We start from the raw sequence: 26991 nt of genomic DNA, 5'->3' as shown, positions 1-26991 counted from the left end.
AGTAAATACCATTGGGACATTCAACGACAACTGTATTGGATGGTTGTGGGTAAACACTTCTACTGCCGACAAAGAAAGGGGTTGTCCCGAATATAAGCGGTGGACGGCGAAACTGCCATTCCCTGCACAATAATCAATTTTATCCACAGTCACCTGTGGTCTATTCCTCTCTGCGTCTATGCGCCCAATAGACATGTGTACATCTCAGGAATATGTACACACGTCTATTGGGCGCATAGACGCACAGCGGAATAGACCACTGGTGACTGTGATTCATACGTCCATCTTGATGATTCATCGTGAATTTGATTGATCAGGAAACATGCTGATATAAAACAAAATCCACAGTGTAAACTGAAAACGATATTTAAACAGTATTAAGTACAGGATATTATTCAAAGCAAATAAAAGGTGACCCTGGCGGGGAGTTCACCTTGACTTGATGACCGCATTCCATCGATATAAAGTCAACACTTGGTTCTGCTACGTGACTACCACTTTGCTTTTACACTTGTCAGGGCGGCAGAGTTATGGTCGTGAGCATTTTGGAAAAAATCACTCCTCACTAAATTCACACAAAAATCGTTTGAAGGGGGTTCATAATTCAGTGCAACGGCACTTTCAGCTACTTTCAAACAAGCATTACAGCGCCCCCTCCCTCCGGACAATTCGAGAAAATTACCTTACCACATAGTGAGTTGACTATACGGATATTGTATTCAGAAACGCTGTTTCTCAAGTTATTTGTTTATGGGTTGCTTCGCCTGCTTTTATTTCAACTTTTGACCCTCCTTGCTCACTTTCCTTTGTTCAAATGGTCTGCCCGTGTTTACGAAATCCAGTTTGACACGTTGCCAAACGCAAGCGGTACAGGGTCGGAGTTCACAAAACACGTCAAGGGGGAAAGGTCACACACAATCGCTGCATTCAGAGCGTGCTAGGGGGCCGGGCAGTTCAGTCGTGGGCTGACTTTATGTTGCTGAGCAATTCACCGGGAAGAGCTATTTAAACTTAATCCCAGGATTGGAGAAAGTTTTTCCTTTAACATGTGAGGGGTAAGGGCTTAGCGACCAGGAGTCCAACACTTTTTGCGGTATGTTTCCCGAGAAAGTTATGAAGCGTATGTCGATGGAAACCGGGGCTAACGGCAAGCAGCAGCTGAAGAAGTCGCCGTACCCTCGTCGTCACACATCACCGAACGTACAGATAGCTGACGAGGTACGTAAAAAACTTTGCCCAGTGGTTGACAAAGCCAGACGCGTGTGAGTCCTACTCACAGTCGACCTTGAATAAGACTTGAAGAAGTAGTACCATACTATCGAAAACTAAATCAACCGAGCGCAGTAATTTTCCACCACAATTGTTTTCTACCATTTTTAAAACACAGGTGTTAGATGTTATTCGGCGTTCTTCACTCCGGGCCGCTTGATTGGCCTCGTAATATCGGCTCTTTTAAGAATTCCTCTACTTACGGTAATATGGTTAAGAAATGCCAATTTTTTGCTGACATTCGAATTTTACACAGCACACGCATTGTTGCAGTGTATGTTGTTGTAAATTCATTTATATCGCGGTCGGTAATAATGTGCTCTATGTTGACCCACTCACTTAAAAATTGCCTCCGTTTCAAATAAGTTGTTTAGTTTTGGCTCCGAACACACAGACAGACCCACCTTACGCATATGTTATGTACATACGGTTTCCGCCCCCTTGAACCCGCCGTACAACAATGGATAAGGAACTAGAAAATATAACAAGAATCACGTCACCCAAAAAATGCTGAGTTCACATGCCTGCACTTCGAACCGCGTACCTCGGTAAATTAGAGTTGCAAGTCGAAGGACTAATCCCTCACGTACTGTTTAATGGCCATTTTGTAGATATGAAGGGATCAAAGGTAAGCTCTCGGAGAGAGGAACCACGCATAATACCACCAGGCTCTTTTGTTCCGAGGAACTCTCCTTGAAAATAAATGCACCCACACTTATTTTTCTCCACTCACCCTGCAAGCGATGGTTTCGTTTGTGTATTTTCTATGTATGAAACTAGTAACCGTGTCTATTGTGGGGAACGGGCATTCAAACGCTCTGGCTCGAAATACATGTAATATTAACCCAGGTGTGCGGAGTTGCGCGCATGACCCGCTAGGGCGAACGTTGAACTCGTGTACATGTTGCCTGTGCTGGGATGTTAAACTGTAATGGTTAAGTAAAGGAACCAAGCCTTCGTTACAGTCACTATAGTTGAACGAAATTTGGGGATTCTATTTTTTCCACTAGAGATGTGGTTGTTGAGAAAAAAATTGTCACATATAATAATTGTCGCACGAAGCGGGTACTGGAAATGTCATTAGATATAGAATGTCACGCGAAGGGACACGCTAGTTTCAGTGTGTTCAAGAAGCGATAATGCCTTGTTCAAACACAACAGTGCTGTATAAGGCTGCCGTGTTATCTTAACGGGGCAAGATTAAATCTTTATTTCTTTATTACGTTCCATGAGGTTGGTCATCCCAACGTGAGCCAGTTTTAGATCCAGCCATTTTGGTAGCATTCCCTACCTAAGCCGGGAGATTTTTGCTTGGACGTTTAATCATTGCTATACGACCAATTTAAAAGACCAGTCGCTGTAATTTGTTTTTGGTGATTTCCCCACTCTGTTTGTCTTTAATCCTCTTTCTATGGTTTGTTTATTGAGCCTGGTAGAAAGTGGATTAATGTCAATTGCAGTTTCTTGTTCTACTCCCCAAAGTGTGTTGAGGTAAATAGTGTTTAGCTTGTCAACTCAGCCTGTATATGTGTAGACTGCATTGCTATTGTTTACAAGTGAATTATGGTCCGGACTAGAATTCAAACGTAAATAATCACTGCACTTGACATATGAAGATGCTGTGTTGTCAAGCTAAATAGCGGGTGTTTAAACATGATTTGGGAAGTAGAACAAAACCTTGCAATTGACATACAGAACAAATTTAGTGAAATATACAGCTACTGGCCCTTTAAAATAACTTAATTTTAGGAATAGATCATTACTTTATTTTATGCAACGGCCCTTGACCAATAAATCGTCCACACAAAACGCCAGAAAGATTTCAGTTCAGTGAGGACAACTGTCGCGAGGTAAATTTATATAATATGTTCAAAACGAGGAAAAAACGTGTTGAAAATCGCCGCTGATGCGGAAGTGCAATGACGCTTATGGATTATGTCAGTTTCGTCTCATCATTTCAAAAACAGTATTAATTTGGCCGAGTTTCCGGGATCACGGTTCTACAAACTATCATGTGACCTCCGGTGACCTTCGTGACAGAACGCGATTAAGTTTGCCTCTTCGGAGATGAGCCGCGAAATTTTGTGCCTCGGCAACGCGTGCTAAACGGTGGTAAACTTGCCTAAGGTCCCTCTACGAATTGAAACATAGAAATCCGTCTACAGTGTTGCTGTAGTCGCCTGGGGTCAATGCCATGCGTCATAAACCAGTCATTTCCAATTTGAAGGGGGCGGCTTCTGCCCTACCGTGTTCTGTTATTGTTGTGTAATTACAATAGTGTGGGCAGTAGGCTGTCTGACCTCACTCAAAAGCAAACAAAACAATTCGATGCATTGTTTTGCGGATGTGGTTTTCTTCCAGTTCATCGGGTTTTGATTTAGTCTTTGCGAACACCGGGGTGACTGGCAAGGGCAGGGCCCGTGAAAGCCCACGTCTTGTAATTGATTGCGGAAGGGCGATATTTCGGGGACGCATGGTTGTCGAATTTTCAAAATGAGTGTGTGGTAACTTAAACGTCCTTCCGTCCCCATACTACGTGCGCTGTTTACAAATATCAGATTATTGTATGTACTAATCATTGGCAGGCTTACATTTGCAGGACAATTCATGGCTTTGATATTTCTTCTGTAATTTTGCGCATTTAAATTACTACAATTGCTGAGATTTTAAGCGCTTCACTAAGCGAAGTTTGCATGTACGATGCATAGTTAACAGACGGGTTTTTTTTCTCATCGAAATTCGATACTTTATGACACCTTTAAACAAATTTATGAGAATGGTTTAAATTCAAAAATGTCCACCCCCTCTATAATGTATAGTATTCGACAGACTGAGGACCATATGTCTTGCTCGAGCTACCGTGGGATCCTACAATCATTTATGTTCAGTTAACCAGGTGATTTAACCTTCCACCAACATGGTTTGGTCAAACCCCATTGTTACTTACGGTGAGAGTGGACCTGTTTACAGGGTATAGGGGCGAACAGGTTAGGTGTAGACATCGTAAGCTAATCTGCACACACGAAAAAATAATGTATTTTCCCAAAATATGTGAGTACAGCGATCATTACCGACGTTTGTGTGGACAAAGTTTGCATCTTTTTAGCAACATGATGTTCTTTGTGACACCTGTTGAACCAACGACTATCTGGGTTTTACAAGACAACTGTGCGAAGAATAAAATACAGTTTTCAAAATCACTCAACTGTTGACGTAACGTCGAATGAGAGTGGTTTTTACTCCTCTCAAGTCGAGCAAATGTCTACGTATGTCATAAGTTATCCAGAATTTCTATACAATGGAGTATGGTTCGCCGGGACGCAGCATTTTGATTCATATCTCGGTCGATGAATGTACTGAAAAACTCAGGAACGATTTCTTCAAAATGCAAGGCATTCAGACGATTATCGCCGATATGTAGGTAATAAAATTCATTCAGGAAGTCAGAATTCGGAATATGGCTCTAGCTGAGCGCGATTGAAATGTTTTGGGGACCGCTTTCTAAAATTTTAAAGCTAAAAAGGCAATGTTCAGTGTGATATTTTGACATGTTAGAAAGTTGGTTGGTTGGTGACGCTGAATGAGGTTTAGCCGGAGGGTCAAATAAACGAAGCGAGGACAACGGTTGAATCATGTGAGTGGTAATAGGGCTGAAGTCCGCATTCGTGTCATGACTGTCTCCTGTAAGAACACAAATTACCTACTTCACCTCAAAGCTTCGTCGCAAATGTAGCGTGATAATAAGGAAGGTTGTTAAGGTTGACTTAGGGGACAATCGAACCTGTCATCGGGGAGAACATTATAATTTAAGGCCAATTTCTCAGGAAGCAAGGATTGAAGAACACTGTTCTGCATCTTAAATTTGAGCTGATCTTATATTTGAGCTCAGACAGCTACCGCCGTAGGAATGATGGTGCCAGTGCGTGTACAGACGGTGTGGAGCAAACGAACACGAACGAACAAACACCCAATTACGTAATTGATAAGGAACACACAACCAAGTTCATACAAACTACCAAATTTTTATCGAACAAACATAAAATGACACATCAACAAAAATTAGAGCGCAGTGACCGTCACGCCAAGAAAACCAATATCAGTGTGATCAAAAAACGGCAGCTTTGATATAGGTCGCCCAAACAATCAAGGTTTAAAATTAGTGCGGGACCCTCAACTGTCTGTGCCTTACAGCAATGCTACGCAATATATAAGTTCTGCACAGCACAGTCGCTCAAACTTTCGTATAAATTAACAACAACACTCGAGTTTATTATGACACACGCCCATGACATTTTCTCGATTCCTGTTTTTGTAATTTGTTTTCGACATAAACTATGATTGTCTACTTAGTAGTAAACGTTTGTGCAGCACAACACAGCATGTTGGCAAAGACTAGAAGTCTCTCCATTTTGTATTGTTTCGCTGAACCATTATCAATTTCGGAGTGCTAGAAATAGAATCTTACAAACAAACAAAAATGGGAAATGGAATACAGAAGTTACAAGTAAGCGAACACATAATAAATTATACAACATCAACAAAAATAGTCCCACTTATCTCTATTGCAAAGCGTTAAATACTCTGAATTCTCCATCCGTTGATTACTAAAACTGAAGTATAGGACCATTGTGCTGTATCCAGGTGATTTACCAACCAAAGTATGCTCGTTACAGCCGTTGATATGTTGGTGATTCTGCCATTCGAGCCTATTTCCCCGAGGAATATTACGCTGCAAGTCGGTCGCGCATCAGGTGCGTCAAAATAGTCCCCGGCTTACGTATGTATAAGTTGGTCACTAACACCCAGGACCAGTATTACTGACGATATCAAAAACGATAAATAATAGGCGTTAATGTATGTTGTACGTAGATATTGCCCTGAAACAACTAGCGGTCAATTTTCACCATTTTGCGTCAAACAAGCCTGCGAATAAAAACAGTACCTGGTGTGTCACGTTCATTCAACAGAAGGGCCAACGACTCACATCAGCGAGCATGTCGTATTTTTACCTTCAAGTTAATAAACACTTTCATGAGCCCCGGAGGTTTTAACAGGTTAGGACAAACGAAAGTTTTACATCCTGATTTCATATTCAAAAAAAAGTTTGCATCGTCCAACTTGATAAAAAACACTACATCGTCGTTGGATGGAGCGCTCCTACACGTCAACCTCTGTTGTCGGCGCTAAACATTTATTTTTTGATTACAACTTAATCGCTATACTTAACTAGTAACTTACGTATATAAAGCTCGGATAATGCTCGCGACCCAGATCTGAATAAGTTAATCACCCTATACAGTACTAGTAAGTAATGCATACTAAAATGAAATCCAAATGCCAACTTTACTTTGCAATAAAATTATTTTATTCGTGGGGAAATGTGTGGACTATTTACGATCAGCATTTACAGAAAGTCTAGTCGCATATTATTGAGATGTGGCGCAATATAAAACTCCATGACGCCTTTAATTCTGCGCCTGTGCCACGAATTATGGAATTAATTCACTCCATTTGACGACCCGTCTGGAAATTAAAAGGAGCGAGTTTCCCAATATGACCTTTTAAATGGTTTCGCACGCGGTCAACGAGGTCTGTGAGACCCAATACACGTGTACCGCGGTGAACAATAACCCAGCTTCCATGAGTGAAAGTGAGCACGTAAAATTTGATAAGCGTGGTAAAGTGAACTGGATGGCGGCATTTCGAGAGCTCTGTTATGAGTAATTGAGCAATATTCACAGACAACCTTGAGGGAAAATGGATCCGAGTTTTGTAAACAACTATTTCCCAGACAATTATAGAAACAGTAAAGATGATATGGCTATAATAATAATACCATGTATTGTCCAGACGGCTTATTCGGGTCAAGGGTCATCTTTCATCGCCAGACGCTGACAGATCAGCTGATTTGCGCACGCCGCTCATTGACCCGCTTTGCCTGTGGGTTTCGATAATAACAGAAAGTGGCCACGCTGACTCAGTGTATTTTCATTGAAACTTAAAAGTTCACCTTTGAACCTGCAAGTGAATCCAAAATAATGGCGTCACATGACTTCATTCACGATCTCAAGTTTATTCAGGTTGAATGTTCTTTGGGAAAAACAACTTTGTGGTTCTGCATTTCATATAACACTTCTACTCACTTGATGAACAAAGTGCAGCTGTATCAGTAACTTTCAAATCTTCTCTCTCTCTCTCTCTCTCTCTCTCTCTCTCTCTCTCTCTCTCTCTCTCTCTCTCTCTCTCTATATATATATATATATATATAATATATATAATATATATATATATATATATATATATATATATATATATATATATATATATATATATATATATATATATATTCATCACTTAAAACTGCCACGTGTATTACTCATAAAAAGAGTAATATATTTTCACCCAGAGGTATGACTTTCCTAAAAGTATCGTGAAGTTCACGGTCGTGAACAGGGCAGGCCATGTCACCTGTTGACGAACGTGATTTCGCGGGCAGTTCATGTTCAAGTTCAGTTTCAACTTCCATTTATTTGGCTAGAAATACAGAGTTACGCTCACTCAAAGAATAAAAAAACAATACGCAGAAAGTGAAAAGAATATTGGTCGGCACAAGTGCGAAATTTAAGTGTCGGCCATCGGAGCCTCGGAACCTCGGAGATCCCTTTTAGCTTCAGATCTTTGAAACGGCACGTTCCCCGTCGCTAAACGGCTATATTAGTGTAGTAGCTAGAGTGTGAATTTTTGATATGATATATTGTTTTTACGACGCCTTTCCTAATATATACACATATACTTCCATATAATTAAAACGCGTTTATATGTTTGAAAAAAGAAAGAAACACAAATATTAATGCATGAAAATACTCCCTAGGGTGGTGACAATATTAGTATCTTTCGAGAGAAAGAAGGTACGTAGAATTAGAGAAGGCAGTAAATGAAATGTTACTGGAGTACTTTCTTCATTCTAAACTCGCTTCTTGCTGCGGATCAACATAGCTTTCCCTGCAAACCATACACAATTCACTATACTGAACACTAAGTCTTGCAACACAGGCCGGAAACGTAAAAAATACAAACTTTACACGCACAATTTAATAGCCGAGGTGGGGAGCCTCTTTCGAATTCCCTCTAAATATATCAAATGGGTGATTTAGTGTTTCCTTGTTCCAAAAGCTTGAGTTCATGTTAATAGAGTGGACCTTTTTAATCGGACCTCGTTGAGTCATAGATCGTAACAGCCCGAGTGAAGTCAATTTGTTGTTATCATTTGCATATCCATCGTGTGGACTTGAAGCGCAACATATTCCGTCTTAGCCACAGAATGTGGTTTTAAGGTAGAACGCGCCTCGGGGACACAAATTTAGACTCTCAAACTTTACAATTCTTTTCTGATATACCACATGTGGGGGTTCATTTTAAAGCTCTTGGTGTAACAAAACTGTACACCGGCATAGTTTTTCGAAATTCGAAAATTTTGTTTTCTTCAAAGAGTTAACTCAGGGACGGCGGCCATTAATCTTGAGTTATTTATTTCCCTAGTACCAAACTTTACACCGTGACCCCCAATTTTTATTCTAGATTTTGAAAGAGAATGGTTGAAAGGTTCCTTAAGGAAATTTTGAGCAAAAGGATAAGTCTTTCACTTTCGAGGCGCGAACTACCTTAAACAATGTCATCAGTCACCTCGATTGCCCCTTGTCACTGACATACACCCCATCTGTATCGTCTGGAAGGCCGGTTGGGAGTTAGTGACCTGACCGGACAGGACAAGAAAGTGACCTCTAACTTTAGGTGAACTTTTAAATAGTAATATGGTCGTGCGGCCGAGGAGTCGTGATATGCGATTATCGAGTATTTTTGCTGATTTGAAAAAGGACCTGAAATCGACGGGGAAGCGATACAGTGCTAAACTTTGTCAATCAAAGGGTAGATAAAAGAGTCATAACCAATGAAAGCGTCTTTCCAGGAATATTTGAACAGCTGTGCCGTGAAGTGGGGGTTTTTCCAGTTTATCAAAAGTTTTGATATCTTTTGAGTTTTGCTTCAATTTTCAGCGACGACTTCCTCCATGTCACAAAACCAACCATCGTACCTTGCTGCCAATGTCGGGACACGGTGACCCCTATCAAGGAATACACCTGTTATTTTAACTTTTTTGTAAAAATCATAAGACAATCTGTTCGGTAGCAATGACTCACTTCCCGACAGCCTTAGAAATGTTTCAACATTTGGGAATAGTTTAATGTTAGGCATAATGGTTCCGTTTGTACTTCTTATCTATGTGTCATTTTAGTTGGAAAGATGCGGAAACTGTAGATCGCAATCGAAAAATTGCTAGACTGTAACGCACCAAAATCTGTGACTTACAGGCGCCCGTGGGTTAAGTAGTCTACTTGATCGATCGTCTGCTCGGTCTATCGATGGCTTACTCGACCTTCCCTCCATTGCAACCTGGGGGTATTTAGGTCGTAGTGGAGGGCAGATCGGGTACGCGATCGATAGATCGAGCAGACGATCAATCGATCAAGCAGACTACCCAATCAACGGGCGCCTGTGACATGACTTTACTTTGTGAGCAGATTGTACTCTTGCGCGGAGACGCTTTTCTCGTCTGAAGACGAGTTTGTCACTCTTTGCGTGCGGCATGTTCAAGTTTGTCCGTGTTGATTCAACGTTTGTGTAACCTTTTCCTTTCTGTCCGTATCTGTGGCAACGCGTCGTCACGTGTATCCTAGCGACAAGCTGTCGACCTTTCACCCAAAGATCTCATCGATCAGTCCAGCGACACAACGGAAAACAATGAGTTGGAATCGAAGGGTGGTCGAGAAAGTACTTGAACATTGACCAGCATTCAGTGCGGGGAGCACACATTTTGACCTACATTCTCTCCTGAACACGGTGAAGCTGGAACACTCGAAGCTAACACGCATTCCATCTCAATTATGAATCTGAAAAAAGTTCTAAGACTGCGGGGAATCAACATTACAAGTTATTGAATTTCACACTCGTTACACTGATCTGGGCAAGTACTGGAGAAAACTGGCTCTTACGGAGCAAATTTGTCATTTTAAACCACACATATTTATGATATGATGTGCAGATTTAGTGCTGACAGTCTCAAAACTAACGTATTATGGGGCTCGTCTGCCGTCGCGAATCTGTAACCCACGAAGTTGTTTATAGCAAAATCGATCATGACATTCCTTATACCCATCCGCTCATGCTGGAAAACACACCACAGCGTCCGATAACTGGTAATATTTCGAGGCAAATGATCAGAGCAGCTCGTAAACTTCTGACAAATAATTCGTTGTTTCTGGTTTGGAGGAAGTCCACGGCTTCTAAACGATAACGAAAGTTATCGGATGATTTAGTCGCCATGGTAATGTGACGCGGTACATGCACAACCATGGTAACGGCATGTTTGGCCTCCACTGGCGAAAAAAAAAAAATCACGGACCCGTTCACTCAAGTGGTGTTGATAAAATATGTGATCTGGTCACACGGTTATCTCCACATCTTGAAATACAATTGGATGACTATTTTCGATGCCAGCAATTGCCAGACATGCGCAGAACTCCCTTAGTGGGACTTGAAGACTGAAATAAGTATTTGGTTTTTTTACGTCGTTTGATAGAAATACGCAGTGCCATAAATTGACAAGGTCGACAAGAATAGATATATGACGTCACCCTGTTTCCCAGGATCGTCCATGTATCTGTCTGGTCTCTCTTAGCTGTCTCATCGTCTCCACTGACCTGAGCGTTCAGCGTAATTAACTGTTTTGTCGACCCGTGTTCCCAACCATATGTCCAGCATGAAAGGGACTATTTGGGCGAAGATCGTTCGCCATCATGCCCCCTTCTTTCTCTCAGTCTCTTTATCACCCTCCTCCTCTTGCTTCACATCCTCCTCCCCCTGTTCAACATCATCATCATTGTCGCCATCGCTATCATCATCATCATCATCATCATCATCATCATCATCATCATCATCATCATCATCATCATCACCTTGATCGCTGCCGCCCTGTGTCTATCGCTATGCCTATGCGTCTTGTCAGTCTGCCTGATGACATTGCTTTCCCTCCCCTGACCCATTCCTCGAGCTAGGCATATGCGATCTCCAGAGATATATTTTGAGAGCAATGTCCCGGTACGGAACTTTGGGAAAGATTTGCGTACTCACGCCCTTGCTACGTACCCATTCTATATTGGAAATCCTAGCAACTGCATTCAAGAAACAATATATATTTTGAAATGACTCGATAGCCCTGCCTGATGTGCCCTTTACAATCGCCCTATGCTTCCTTATACAAGTTAATATTATTAACCCACGCATCACTAGCTGGGAAAATACTTCAAAGGTAATTTGCGGATTCATCCGACAGAATCTAGTGATAAAGATTATTAAAAATTAAAAATTGGTTATCGTTTGACTACAGTTTTCACAATGTCAAGTCTAAGATGGCTAATGACACACACAGTTCTCACAAAATCAGAATCGCGACAATACACGATACCGTGGTGAACTAATGACACAACTCCATACATTTACAGAGATTTAATATGACCACAAAAACAACGATCGGGGCCAAATGATACATTACAACTTCCATCCGTTGCTAGGAAGTGCTTATTTATGTGTGTCTGTTCCTGATGTAACAGTGTCGTCGGCCATTAATCTATGGACTAATTGTATTTTCGTCTTTTTTTGCAGATAAAGGCAACTATCCAAGATAGGGAGATAATCACGGACAAAGACAATGCAAGGCGGTACGTAATTGGGGATATTGTCAGGTGTTCCAGATAAACCATGATATGATAAGGTTTATTTTTAAGTCAACCCAGCACTATGAGAACTGTGTTACCGTGAAACAATCATTTTCAGATAAAGTATTGTCGAGAGCCTTGGACGCGTGTCATCTTGATCAGATCATGCGCAGATATAAGTGATATATCACATTCAGATTATTATTATGAAGTCTTTCGACACTCAACATACTGAAAATTTACAGTTAAAGTCTGCTGTTTTGTGAAGCGGACAGTAAGCCAAATTCGAACAAACGTCAGGTTTTCAGACTCGCAGACTTCCCTATTGTTGTTTGTGCCAACGCTGGTGACCTTGGCTGACCCCGATAAATCGTCGTCTGTTCGCAACAACAACCACGAGTCTGGATTAGGTTTCAGACACGTCTGGGAGACTTCGGATGGATCCTGAAATCGATATTCCGAATGGACAACAATTTATGTAAACTGCGACGAGAGCGACTTATTTTTGTACAAGGTCTTTGTACGAACGACACTGATCGGCGCTTGTAGAATTAGTATATCATCGCATGCGCGACACTGTCTGCTGTCAGCATAAATAGGACAAATTTTGTTTATTTTGCAACTATTTTTCGCTTTTGTTTTTTATCGGACTCCCAGACGTGAAATTTTCGTATTTTCATCAAAATATTTTTATAACAAAATACCAGTTTCCTCAGCCTTGAACCCGTTATGTCCGAAAGCTCTATCAAACATTTCGGGCAAATGTTGTCGTTTGCATGTTCGTGATAGAACTATGACGTCATCACATGGGAAGCGGCCCTCGAAAGAATAGTTCCAGCGGCCAAGTTTTACACAGCAAACCCCAAAATACTGTATGTGAAGCCATGTATGGTGAACAACGAACGTTCTCTCTTAGGCAATTGTCGTCTTGGCAACGCAGTGGGAAAAGCCAATTACATTTTCGAATAAAAAACAAATAAAATTTCGAACAAGTTTCAAATTGAGACCTCACAAACTGTAAAACTAGGAAAGCATAGTAGAATTTTCAGTGGCGCACTCTGGTGGTAGTCGTGAACTTAGGTAGAGCATTGAACCCTGATTTCGGGTAATTCTAGGGGCGCCCCCTAAGTCTTCCCCGTACGACAAAGTCCTCCCCTCCCCATACCTTCTTGTCGATTTATAAAATATTACTCTGATCTATTTAATTGTATATAGCATAAATATGTCAATCACACGCCGTTTGTTTCTGATTCTAATCAGGGCCTCAGTAGGTACGTGTATTTGACAACCGCCAACTCATATTTCAGATTGCAGAATAACATAAATAACTTCACAGCGAAACACAAGCTAACCATGACATTTTAGTACAAATGTTGAGCATTTTAATTTATAGTTGTAATGGTTCATTAAAAAGCTCAGTTATAGTGTTCTCTCGGTTTCTGAGCTTGGTATACACTTTTTTAAAATTTTCATCAGAGTTTTGCCGGGAACGAATGTCAAACTGTCTTTACAGTTATTTGAATGGGTAGGTTTTTGTTACACGTGTTATTGCACATGCACGGGATGGGTTCTATTCTATGAGACCGTGCAAAAGATATTTTTTCTGTAGAGACACTAAACCTGAAAGTTACTGGACATGGCGTTTCGTTGCTCTGTTTTGGTGATAAACTGACTTCATTACCTTGCTGGCGAGTATATTTTCCGATCTCATACAATGCGCTTACTGGTCACGCAGATATGGCAATCGTGCGTTTTGATTCTTAGAAAATTCATTGAAATAATTTGCATGTCAGACTCTGCAAAGAGCTGAGCCATTCATGGGTTGCAGTTTTGATTCTGTGACTAACGCCTCGCGTACATACCTCTGTTTTGGAATTGACTTGAAAATCCTTCAAAACTATTTCTGTTGGTCAAGTACCTCAACAAGGTAGGCCTACCACCGGTGAAACGCTGATTGTAGTCTATTTTAGCGCGTTTTCTTGTTGAGAGGGGAGGGAGGGGTAGAATAAGAAGAGAGAAGGGAGCCGGAAGGAGAGGGAGAAAGATACTGAGTTAACTATGGCAAATTGAACCGATTCCCCGCCCTCACAGGTTTCTAATAATTTATAATTCTTGTACCATAGCTTATCGACTGTGAGAAACAATTCAAGTAAATCCATATAAATCACGAAAATACACTGATAAGGTGTCGGTTCTCAAGGTAATTTAGCCTTAACCTTCCTCCCTTTGTAATTGGACCAGCTAGTAAATTTAGTGAAATAATTCATTTTGTTAACAAATGATATTCCTATACCTGGTGTTGAATCCTCAACATTTGTATTGGATTGTACATTGTACAGAGGGACTGTTGATTGTATCTGATGGATATTGTCAGGTGTGTGACCTCTAAAAACTTGTTTCACTGTTGGAATGTCACTCGTTCAACTACAGTACACGTGATACATTTTGTATCTTTTCCTCGACATGATGCATTATTGGGCTGCTAGGCTAGGGCTGTAAGTTTTACGGGCAAAGTGAGCCCATAGGGCCATATATCGCACTCTCAAAATCGTTGCCGGTCTAAGTCCTGTATGAACTCATTTGTAACGAGTGTGGGAAATGGAGTTTACGCAATCTTGGTTTTGTGAAAATCGAAAACTTGTTTCCCCTTAGAGTAAGGGGAAAGAGCGTCGACATTTTTGAATTTCAAAGTAAATGCTAGGGAATCTGCTCCTGTTAAGTCACTGTCCTGTCACCAACATGGTTTGGCCCATTCCGATTGTTTTCATTGGGGAATGTGGACCTCTTTACAGGGAATTGGGGGTGAACAGATTAACTCGCACTGTAGCCCTGCCTTGATTTTGTTCTTGATTGTGAAAGAAATGCTATACGAGGACAAACGAAATGTTAAACTTCAACTCGCGAGATGCACGCTGCCTTCACCTCATATCTGTACACTTTTGAAATTAAAGTTCGCAGAAAATTCATTTTGTAACTGGAGTGTGGTTTCCTGGACTCTGTGTATCTACACTATGCATCGTTTTATTCTCAATCCGTGACCGGATGCATGCGGTCATCGGTTTCAGCATATGTGAAAGTTTACCGAGAAAAAAATCACTATCAAGTCAGTGGCAGAAACGTGAGATTGTGACGTCTAGTTTTTATATAAATATTAATCATTTGAATAGCGTCGTCGAAACCCAGAAAGATCTGTTCCCTGATATCCTCTCTAAATCTCCACCGTTCACTGTTGAATCACTAAAAGTTCAAAATGCTCGCACGGAAGCAATCGTATGCGAGTTCGCACCCGGACTTGGGCATATATATATATATATATATATATATATATATATATATATATATATATATATATATATATATATATATATATATATACATACATTTGCAAAAAGCAAACATTCTTAGTAACACTGATAACCGTTGCATGTTTCGAAGTACATAGTCTGCTAAGGTCTCAGAACGTGCCCGGTAGCTGTCTAAGCAAAACGGTCAATATTTGTGTTATTATGAAACACAAGTTAAACTACAATTTAAATCCCGCTCGTTGTCTAGCATCGATTCGATACACCCACACAGCTTTCTCAAAGTGTCCCAAATTTTGTTTCAAATTCGAGTGGCTAATTACATGTAAAGCGGTATCTTATTTATTTTCTTTTATACAGGAGAACTATCATTGTTAGGCCGAGATTGGGGTCGTATGGATTTGACCTTGAGGTAAGTTGTCTCCAAAGGAAAAGGGACTGGTCTCTTATCGTTCGTCTGTTTTGAACTGTTAACTAAAATGACATTGGTCACACGCTCGCAAAGATTTTACAAGCAACGAACTATATATGCCAATGTTGTCTCTTACAATCTGAGAAGCCAGAAAAGTTATCTTATTAAATGTTATAACTAAGGCGAAGAAAAATAAAAAAAGTTTGTGTCTCATTCTCGCGCGCGTCAATTCAGACCCGCCGCGTAAACCTTTTTCCTCGCTCATGAGAAAATAAAATACAAACTAATAAACGGAAAAATATGCGACGACAGTGCATAACACAGTCCTGTATAAAACAGAACCGTAAACAAAATAATGACGCTAACATTCCATTCAGAACTGTACACATATGTCACTGTTATATTAAATTAAAGTGTCAAAACTGTGCATTAATTGCTGCAATAAAAGTCAAACCACAGAACTGTTGCTATACAAAAATAATAAAGCAACACTGCTGTGCATTTATCTCTGTGTGCATTCTATCTTGTTTTCATGTTTTTCCGCGTTCTTGTTGATTGAAGGATAAAAAATTCAGAGTAAAAAATTCCCTTGTCACCGCATCATTTTTGAAATATGTTAAGGATGAGAAACAAACTTTTTATTTTTCTTTGCTTAACCTAACACCTAGAACTTGTAGATCTGACATTACAACCATGCTAAAGTTGAAGTGTTCAGCTTTCATGATAACAAAGTATTAAGTCAGCCAAATTTTTGAAATTGGTCGATGAGAAGTTTTACGCTCGATACAAAACCTGGAAACGGGGCCACATATTTGCGGTTTTTAATCGTCAAGGTCACGTGTGGAGTGGTATTGAAACAGTCATGACATGAATCGATTTTTACGTCTAATACAGTGTAAACATGCCAGGGTCAACACCTATATTCAATAGTTAACAATTGACCCAGATTTTTATTAAAAAATAAAGTTGCGTCGAGCATTTTATAACTGTAATGACAACACCTGCCTCAATCAAGTCCTCTATGCTCTATCGTTTGTTTCATATCATGAGAAATATTCATACCGGGAAAAAAGAAAATTAAATGTACTGCAGGTTTCTGTTCCTGGTCGTATGCCCATGTGGCACGTCAGGGTCACAGGCCCTTGTGGCACGCCAGGCTGCCGGCAGGTGACTGGCCCCGTGTACCTGCTGATGATGAACGGGCCATTTCATCAACACCTGGTGGACGATGAGTGCTTGCATGAGCAGATAAAAACCCACATGATTGTCTTTATTACAGCAGGACAGCAACGTAACGGTACTTTCCTTTTTTTTCCAGAGTTACCGGATCTATCACAAAGAAACCTCAAAAACTGAAATCGTCAGTTTTGTATCGTATGTGGAAGAGGATGGTCCCGCCTACAAAGCTGGCATGAGGCCAGGTATTAATTTTGATTGCTTTAGCATATCTATCAATATCGCAGAGGTCACAATCATTTCAGACATGAGTCATGGGCAAATTACGACATTGATTATCGCAAGCAAATAATGCAAAGGAGAATTTTTGTCATTCTGGACACAAAATCACCACGACATGGGCTGTGAAAGGGTTCACATTCATGAAATATTCGATATCATAGTGTTTAAGTTTCATGTCTTGATTTAGGAAAAAAAGTTTCAAGACGCGTTTGCGTCGTACATACTTTAGGATACCTCCGCAGCATCGGCTAATGCGGTACAAATAATGACAATCCTAATTACATTGTCATTCGTGACAGAAAGTGTTCCCAGAGTTCTGTCAACACCGATTTAAGCTTCACCACACGGCTCTCATGTGTAATTTTGTTACAACTAGACGTGGGATTGTGGGAAATCCGTGTCATAGATATATGTACTCTCGATAGGAACCACAAGGGGTTTCAAGAGAAACCTGCCGATAATAGGGAAATACGAGGAAGAAATTCGATAGCAACCTGTTTGGTCACGTGTCTTTACGGTACAATAGCTGATATATGTTGATTAAGGTAATATGCACCTCGAAAGTGAAAGACTTAAACTTTTGCTCTAACTTTTCTCAAGGAATCTTTCAATCATTCTCTTTCAAAATCAAGAATAAAAATAGGGGGTCACCGTGCAAATTTTGGTACTAGAGAAACAAATTACCCAAGATTTACCGATATTCGAAATTCAAAAGGCCGCCACCCCTGTGTTAACTCTATGGAGAAAAATACAATTTTCGAATTTCAAAAAACTAAGCCCAGCACTTTAAAATGAACCCCACATGTGGTATATCAGAAGAGAATTGTAAAAGTTTGAGAGCCCGAATGTCTGTCCCCGAGGTGCGTTCTACCTTAATTCCTATTTGTAGGGTCTCTAACTTCCGAAAAAGACCTAAAAAGCAAGCTGAACACAAATTGTAGTATGTGACAATGTAAGACCTTTCAATATTGTATGTTTATGATATTCTCACAGGAGACACCATCGCTTCCGTGAATGGAACAAGTGTCATGAATTTGGAACATGAACAGATAGTCACTGAAATTCGATCCTCGTCCGGGTGCGATCTTAGGTAAGCGAGATCAATGCCTTTTAGACTGGCAGAATGAAAGATATTGGGAAATTACACATTTATCCATGTATATTTTGAGAACGGAGGTTTCACGGATACGTTTACTTGCACGCCCGTCTCAGTTTACAGGACTGCGCTTTTGGCTTCAGAACTTTCAAGGTAGACTGAATACGCTCGGGGGGGGGGGGGGGGTTTCTGAAGCTAATTTTTTACAGTACTTTTTTGGTCTACCGCTTGTGTCATTTTGAATCTCGCAGAATAATACAAGTTTCGTTGTCTTATTTGTTTGAAAATCGAAATTTCATCTTGCTCCATAGAGTTTAACACGGGAATGGCGGCCATTTTTAATTTCAAATATTCGGTAAATGTTGGGTAATTTGTCACTCTAGCACCAAAATTTGCACGGTGACCCCTGATTTTTAATCCTATTTTTCAAAGAGAAAATAGTTGAAAGTTTTCTGGAGGGAAGTTTGAGGGGAGGTTTAAGTCTTTCACTTTCGAGGCGCGAACTACCTTAAAATACTCAGTAATAACACGTGTGACCAATTTCTGTGTTGCAGTTTGAACAAAGTTCAAGGACAATGTGAACATACCAGACGTGAGATCAATGTGAACGATTTAAAGAGTAATTAAAAAATCGGTTTTATAAACACACATGAACGTTGACATTGAAATAGAAATAGAAATAGCTTTCACACGAAACAAGAAACAATAAAATAACATCATGAAATAACCTGAGGTGCTACCATCTCGATATGTCGCATCTGAAAAAAATAGTGGTAGTGAGTATGAGTGCGACGGAGAATATATGAAAACTTGCTTTTTTGGCAAGGAACTGCTTGGTGGCGCACGACATGTAGTATCCATATTTCTGCTGCAGTATGAATGCTACTGTCAGGGCGTTTCGTCATGTGGTTGTTAATGCCGTGTGTCTTTTCATACGACGAAAATAATTACCTTGTTAGGCGCGCCGTATTTCAAGTTAAACTTGGTTCTGGAATTCGCGTTACGACGATCAGATTCTATTTATTTTAGGTTGTCTTTTTTCGGTCCGTGATTTTCTGCGAGTATATGTTGACTAGCTGTTACACTTTCTTAAGAAATATGTTGGGTGTGGTATCTGCATACGTGGTGTCAATGTCAGTGCGATAAATTAAACCAGGATAAATGACTGCCAAAAGAGTCAATATTCTTTAGACCTTTTCAGTTTTTTTCCAACACAGAACTTCCTATGCCAAATGCTTTCTCTGAGACGCGTATTTTAGGACCCGGGGTATGCAGTTGGTCACCTTTCCTTATGGCTGCCGTTTGCAGAACGCCACGTCCCGAAGCTACGTAAATACGTAACTATTAAACCGCCCTTTGGTTTTCTTTGAAGGTTGATTGTCGTCTTCGAGGACTACGTACACAAAATAAAACTGCACAAGAAGCTCATACAGTTAAAGGTAAGAACGCTATTGAAGACGAGATCAAATTGTTTTATGATTGTACAAGACTTAACTCGAGTTTGACTCGGTCTGGTGAAATCGGGAGTGAACATTGGCTCCGTTTTACCCTTTATTGGTTTTAGTTTTTTTATTATTATTTGTTTTTTGTTGTGTTGCTTTTGCAAATAGATGATATAACGACAAAAAAAAACAAGCAAGGGCTCTAACGCACCCATGTACTCTACAGCTTATTATAACCCGCACTTCGGACTGTCTTGCCGCGAACAGTTTACGTATAAATGAAGTGTTCGGAAAAACCATATGGCAGAAAGCTCTCGCAGGGAATTTGTTCTCGTCGGCAACATCACCAACGCCGGCGAGAGTTGCAGATCTGTTTACGTAGACTTATTAGAATGCTTATCAGCTCTTTTCAAAAGCAGTCCGAGCAACATCTCGACAATTGGTGATCAGTTCATGACCTCCTCACGGTCTGACATTTTCGAATCGGCGCAACGTCGTTGTAAAATATAGGGTGTGGCAATATCGCATTGCATTTCAAAAGTGAAATATTGACGCTAATTTACGCTGAAAACGAAACAGCAACAAAAACAAGACAGATCACAAAGTTTGCTGTCATCGAATTCCGACTTACATGTTTCCATGGTTACGATTTGCACTGCTCCGTGTCAGTGTAGGAAACCGCCGTAAACAATCTTTTTAGGTTTACTGAAATATGAACAGATATTATACTTTGTTTGTGATGTTCAGATTTAAGAATGAGATTGGTGTAATATTGTATGTCTGTTTCCGGTTTGCGATAAAATTTCCCTCTTTTTCATTCCATTTTCGTACAGATAATTTGGAAAAATTGCTGCTGTTTTTCATTGCAGTTTCATCTCGTGTCTTCCTGTTTGATAAAAATACCATTATTTCCAATTGTTTCCAGAGGAAATTGCATGAGAAGGAAAGTGAGCTGAAAAATCTTGAAATGCAAGAACAGGACATTCTTCAAAGAAGAACTCGTCCTGTCAGTCTCACTTCAGAGCCAAGCTATTCTGACATGTCGGCCATCTTCGATATGGGAAGGACATCACTAACAACGGGTTGGGATCTGCGGGTACCGGGCGAGCAGCGAGTCTCCCCGCTGAGTATGCGGAAGGCCGTTGTAAGCACCAGCAGCCTACCGCTGCCGTCGCCGACCAAGGAATTTGATATTCAAAATTACAAGTTGGACAGGCGAACTTTTGCGGGTACCTCGGCGAGTACGGACCATGACGCTGATGATGGGATCGTGTTTAGCGCCCTCGTGGGGAGGGGAAATGACACCTGTGACACGGTGGACAGAGGACTTCGGTCACCCGACTCGGGCTATGATGAAGTTTCGCTCCAGAGGAACAGCAGAGCGATCAGTGACGACGGCGACGAGCTGTCGTCGCATCAAAGATACAGCAAGCTGTCGAGTGAGGGAGACGACGAGTTGCCATTGCGGCAGGGAAAGGGCGGTGTTGTCAACGATGACGTCAAAGAGAACGAGCAGAGATTGTCGGAGCATCGGGATAACAGCGAGCATGTCGCTGACAACAGGGATGTCGTAGGTAAAACTTTCTTCACTTTCCCACAGCCGAGCGAAGCCGCCCACTATGATGACAGCAATTTACCTATCAATGAAGAAGACGAAGATACATCTTTCGGTGCCGATGATGACACAGCACAACTGCTCGAAGAATTCTCAAAAACATCGCTACCCTTGAACGACGATGAAGAGGATACAGTGATGTAATGTGACTAGCACCTCTACACACATTCACACAAATACGACTTCAAGCAGCGTTATCATAAATTGACTACAAATTTCAATCTGGATCTGCTACCTGCGGACATTACGACAGTTTTCGATGACCATTTGAAGGCAACTTCTAGTGCACCGTCTGCAGGAATAGATCGGGGGGAGGGGGAGTCCAGGACCTCTCCTCGTTTTACGGTATACGGTCGAAGCGTTTGCGAATCCTGTAACCGACGAAAAGATCCTATATTACAGCTTTGGGAGCTAGGTCTTATGCTTGTTCTACATTTGTTCTTCAGGATTCTCCGGGATATGTCTTGTGATAGCCAAATATACACGCTCTATATTTCTGCGTTTTTTGCATAGCACGAGAGATCTTCATGGGAGCTATTATAACATTTTTCCGCCGGCTACATATATTTCACAGTGTACTCAGAAGCGACCCGTACGAGGGAGTTGTGATGAGTAGTCAGATCTTGTGATGGGTGGCTCCAAAGAAGACAAAAAGCGCCCTTCTATTTTTTATGAAAACAGTCACATGATTTAGAAAGCTAGAAAAGGAGTGGAATTCTTAGAGAAAAGGCCTGTATATTGTGACTATTCTGGAAATACCACATATATCAGAGAGAAAAACATGAACGGTCTATTCCTAACAATTTAACAAGAAACTTTCCTTGAAGCTAGTTTAACGTATCTTTGGGTGATTAGTGTCCACCTTGGCGCAATCCCGCGTGTTGGGTCTGCCCTGTACTACAAGTATCAACATATTAAAATTGCACTTACCGATTAATTATCAGCAGAGACAAATACGACGCAATTTATGTTAAAATACATGTCAATTGTCAATGAAAACATGCATGCATTAGCGAATACCTTCGGGGCCCTGGCAGCATTTGATATCATATTCTCGTCAGTTTAATTATCTAGTTCTAACTTTACGTCGTTGGGGGCGTATTTGTCTTGGGGTCGGTAACATGAAGTTTTTGCAAGTATATAGGGGAGTGCTGTGTTCCCCATCTGGCGCCCAGGCTCGTAGCTTACGACTTTGTGCTTCATGGAACGCGCACAGAAGAATTCCCGTTGTTATATCACCGACATTTTATTGATGATAATATCTAAATTCAACGCTGGACCAACCAATCATCTGTTTGTACATAACATAGTGAAATACTCTTTTAAAGGTTCGACACGTTCCGAAACGAAACACATTTAAAAATCAACTGAACAATCACAGAATAACAAGCGTTAAAACAATATCCTCCTATTTTTATGCTGGAGCGTGTGAGTGATTTGTTTCCAACGCAATAAACACACAAAAAATTACTTAGCACAAGCACGGAACTTACGATATTACCTCTTTCAGTTAACCGGATTGTCATTCTATATGAATTCCAGTTGAATATAAACCATATCATATCTATGAGAAGTTTCTTTAAATGTCACTTAGAACTTTTGTATCAACATACAGTGATGGTAAAGTGGCCGTGACCTTGCCATAAAGGTCACGGTTTCAAAACATCAATTCATCTTTTGGAGATTTCATCATTTTTTTAATTCACAGAAAACAAGTATAGTCTACTCTGAACAATATTCCCGTAAAATTACTGGAATACCGTTCACCCTGAAATAGAGTATTAGAACAGAGTGTGCAGGGCTGAGATTTCATTTTTATCGTTATTTGTAATTTGATAACCAGGATGTTTTACTAAAAATAAAACCACTAATTTCCTGGTCTCATTTACTTGCCAAATTCTTGCAAAGCATGGATTTTTCATGGAAGTTTTTTGTACACTCTATTTTTCCAAATGTATTTGAATAATAGACTACACGTTGGTCATTGTTTTCTACGTATCATGGTGGAGTTCGATAGATATATTGATGGCTCCATCCGAAGGACAAAGTCACCCTCTCTGGTTGATTCTTACAATTCAAAAATGAAAGTGTTACACTGTTTCTGACGCTCTGCCCTTCCACCCCACTCTCCTTGTAAATAGATTCACCTACTCAACTGAAAACAATAGGGATCTACCAAAACGCCGTGGGGAAGGGTTAAACCCTTGACCAAGCAAGAACGTTACAAAACTCAGCAGTCACTCTTTGATATGATTTCTAAATTGTACGGTCTTCGTTTTAAGCCAGGCGCTGGAAATACTGGCTGAAAATGTATCGATATTAGACCGGCTATTTTCTAATTACAGTCACTTGTGAAGTTTCTAAACTTCCCTGGCATCTATGAATTATATTATGCCGACTATCATGAAAAGTTTTCGAATACCCTAGGTATACGAGACATTACATCATCCAAGTTTTGATATATCTCACTAACACCAACTGATGGCGATGGTGACACGACCACAAGTTCTTTTACCAAAACTTCTCAAAATTAAATGAAGCAGAATAATTTCCCATGTTGGTGACGTTGTCTCTTTCACTTCACTCACCCCTATTTACCAATGTAGAGGTCCAGCATCATCACTGAAAACGATGTGGTTGGGCTGAACCATAGCAGTGAAGGGTTAAACTCCGTGTGTCACCTTTTATTTTGAAGTTATACTTTTTTGAGGATTTTACACCTTTCTTGAAATCCAAATTGCTGAAATGACAACACAAATACAACACTTACGGCCATTTTTCAAACGATAATCAAAGCATTTTTTTCGTGACCTTACACTTTACCGTAGTCGCCTTTGTACAGTTTGGGAATTCTGAGTAACTGGCATTTTTCATTAAGTTCAGGTTGCCATGACACTGCAAGATTTTCTTGCACTTTCCCTATCATAGCTTTTTCATCACCTCTGACAATCTAACTCCTAAATAACAGCATAGCCAGGGGTCTAGGCTACCATACGATGGTAATATTATACTGGGAATCAAGGCACAATTTAATTATTTACATTGTAAACAGGAACATTGTCTTGAATTCACTCCTGTAATATGAAAATATTTTATTTTAGGGGAAAAATAGCATGATCTATACAATATGTGGCTTTCTATTAACCTGGATATGTTTGACTTTAACCTTTATGTTGAACCTTTGACCTTCACCTCTGTTCATGCTGTAGACCTTTTAAACCTATTAGCAAGGTAGCAGAATTATTGATTGATTTGGCAGACTGTCCGCTCAATAAAATGCCTATCCTGATTGGCTAACACTAGGCTGTGTTTTTCAAAGAAGCATTTTGTCATCCAATGAGAATGTGTATTATAAATCTGATATCAATTTGGTGCAGGTCACCTTTAAATTAATTTCTATGATATTGCTATTTTGCTGGATAAAATGAAAAGTATTCAAATTAGTTCTGCCGTAGAAAATGTGATTTTTCATCCAATGAAGCCCAAGTAACTGCAACTTTGACAAGTTTTTCTGGAATTTTTTCTCTATGTAAATTGCAGCTCTTCGTCTACTCCCTGTAGCATGTTGAAATACCTATTATCAACTCTTCAGTGTTTGCTTTTGACAACAACGTAAATTTATGTGCAGACATACATGTTGCTGACAATAAAAGTAGACACATGATACAGTGTCTGAAATACTGGGTATTCAACCCACTTACACAGAAAATGTAATATATGCAAAAAAACATATAAGTTGCTGTTACTTGGGCTCTAATTGACTCAAAGCGACAAGGAGATGAGCTGTAGTGCCTGGCATATTTTCAGCTCTAATAAGATGCAGATATTATTCTCAAAAGCACTACTTTGTATTTTGAACTTCTCTGATGTGCAAAATGTATACTCAGCGTCTTTTTTTTTAAATGTTTACCTAATTTTTTTCTTTCTTCATTTTTTTAACTCTTGAGAATTGTTATGCAATTCACTACTTTTGTGACAAGGCAAATTCATTTTGTTTTGGTTTTTATGTTCGAGGCGAAGACATTGGTGTACAGGGACAGTCGGCGTCCACAACTTTTGTTTGCCTTTTTTCAGTATTATTGTAAAATGTGAACAACCAATATTGGGGTTCTTCCTTCACCAGTGCAGCCAATTGCTAGCTTTGCTCATAGATTCATAATAAAACAATATGTATCATGCCATGTTGTCAAAATGAATCCAATGTCTGGATTTGTAGGTAAAACGTTTTCTGTGTGTCATTTACAATTCTTCAGTGTTGCCTGCAAATCATGTTGAAATGGCTAGGACATGGCTTCTCCACACATACTATAGATTTGCATTGATCACTGATCAATGTGATATGGAACCAAAAAAAAGTCAAAAGTTGACATAATTTACACATTCTCTCCCTTTAAGTCATTAACAGTAGAACTGCACAATGTACACTTACGTGTCACACTTTTGTACGTATACACTTTTGGCATCAAAACTCCACGCTACTATTCTTGTCAGAATGAATCTCCATAAACTTGAGATTTCTTTTTTTTTTTAAGTTTCGGCCATGTGTATTAATATAACTTTTTCTTCCACCAAAACTGTAATTTTGAAATACCAACATTCCGATAAAACATTCACTTTGACAACGATCTGATAAACAGGGACAGCATGAAATGATACATACTATGAGTGATGTTCAAATGTGATTGAACTTGCTGTGCTTCATCAACTTGAACTAAAATCTTTTATTACATGCCTTGATGTGCCTTACAGAGTCTGAGTGTTTATTTGAACAAAAGAGCATCCAGAGCATCCCTGGTCCAGTGAACCTTGTATACCCTGGTTGCCATGGTTACCAGTCCAATAACATGTATTGATACTTGATGAATAGAGCTATTTTTTGATGCATCGACCATGTTCTTTCAAAGGAGCCTTGGAATAGCCAAAGGCTTGAAAAAATGTAGCTTTATCGCACATGTGAAAGGTATTTTACATAATTTAAGGTTGTTCAAATGAGATGGCATGTAATAAAAACATTATTGCCTAACTATGGGGGATAATGCACACTTGAAGGAAAATATTGGCCTGCCCATGTCAGGGTTGAAACTCCTTTTCTTTTGGATGCAAATCTCAAAAAGTTTACCACTAATGTACAGTATCAGTATTTAATCAGAAAATATGACAGAAAAACATTGAAAGTTGCTTCAGCTGTCCTGGCAAACACCATGTCAATGAAATTGTAAATGTTAATCAAATGAGTTCATAGCATTCCAAATCTAGACAATTTACAAACCGTGCAGTACGTGATTGATTTTTGAGGCTGGATGTAATATAATTTTTTGTTCATTGAATGAATTGTCATATATATCATGAACTTCTCAGAAATAAAATTTGATGCACATTTCACGAAGTGTCTGTCCGTCTGATCATTGCTAGTATAGACAACCCGTACACCCCAATGTTCAAATGTGATGGTCCAAATGCACCATTTGCTACCATGGGGTTCAACCAAGTATTGATGCCATGGGGGTAAATATAGCAACAAAATACAGACTGTTCTTCATCACTGAGGGCTCCCACTGCTGTAACTTTTGATGGTATTTAAATCATATTTGTACACCCTAGAGTTTGCTGAAATGCATAGGACTG

General features: G+C 39.9%; 1 protein-coding gene across 1 annotated transcript; it reads left to right on the top strand.

The window, feature by feature from the left end:
- Nucleotides 1-767: 767 nt before the first annotated feature.
- On the top strand, nucleotides 768-26748 carry LOC139143842 (cytohesin-interacting protein-like). The gene is made up of 7 exons (XM_070714423.1): nucleotides 768-1218; nucleotides 11989-12044; nucleotides 15704-15755; nucleotides 17074-17176; nucleotides 18207-18303; nucleotides 19682-19748; nucleotides 20677-26748. Exons 1-7 carry the CDS (start codon nucleotides 1096-1098, stop codon nucleotides 21508-21510), a joined length of 1332 nt encoding a protein of 443 aa, XP_070570524.1. The 5' UTR covers nucleotides 768-1095; the 3' UTR covers nucleotides 21511-26748.
- Nucleotides 26749-26991: the final 243 nt, after the last annotated feature.

This window comes from Ptychodera flava, chromosome 11 (genome assembly GCF_041260155.1).
Source record: "Ptychodera flava strain L36383 chromosome 11, AS_Pfla_20210202, whole genome shotgun sequence".
NCBI lineage: Eukaryota > Metazoa > Hemichordata > Enteropneusta > Ptychoderidae > Ptychodera > Ptychodera flava.
Note: the sequence above shows the minus strand (reverse complement) of the source record. Positions and strands in the feature narration are given on the sequence as shown.

Coding starts and splice junctions, on each gene's coding strand:
- LOC139143842 (XM_070714423.1), top strand. CDS start 1,096: ATGTTTCCCGAGAAAGTTATGAAGCGTATGTCGATGGAAACCGGGGCT. Junction 12,045..15,703: donor GACAAAGACAATGCAAGGCG/GTACGTAATTGG, acceptor TCTTTTATACAG/GAGAACTATCATTGTTAGGC. Junction 15,756..17,073: donor CGTATGGATTTGACCTTGAG/GTAAGTTGTCTC, acceptor TTTTTTTTCCAG/AGTTACCGGATCTATCACAA.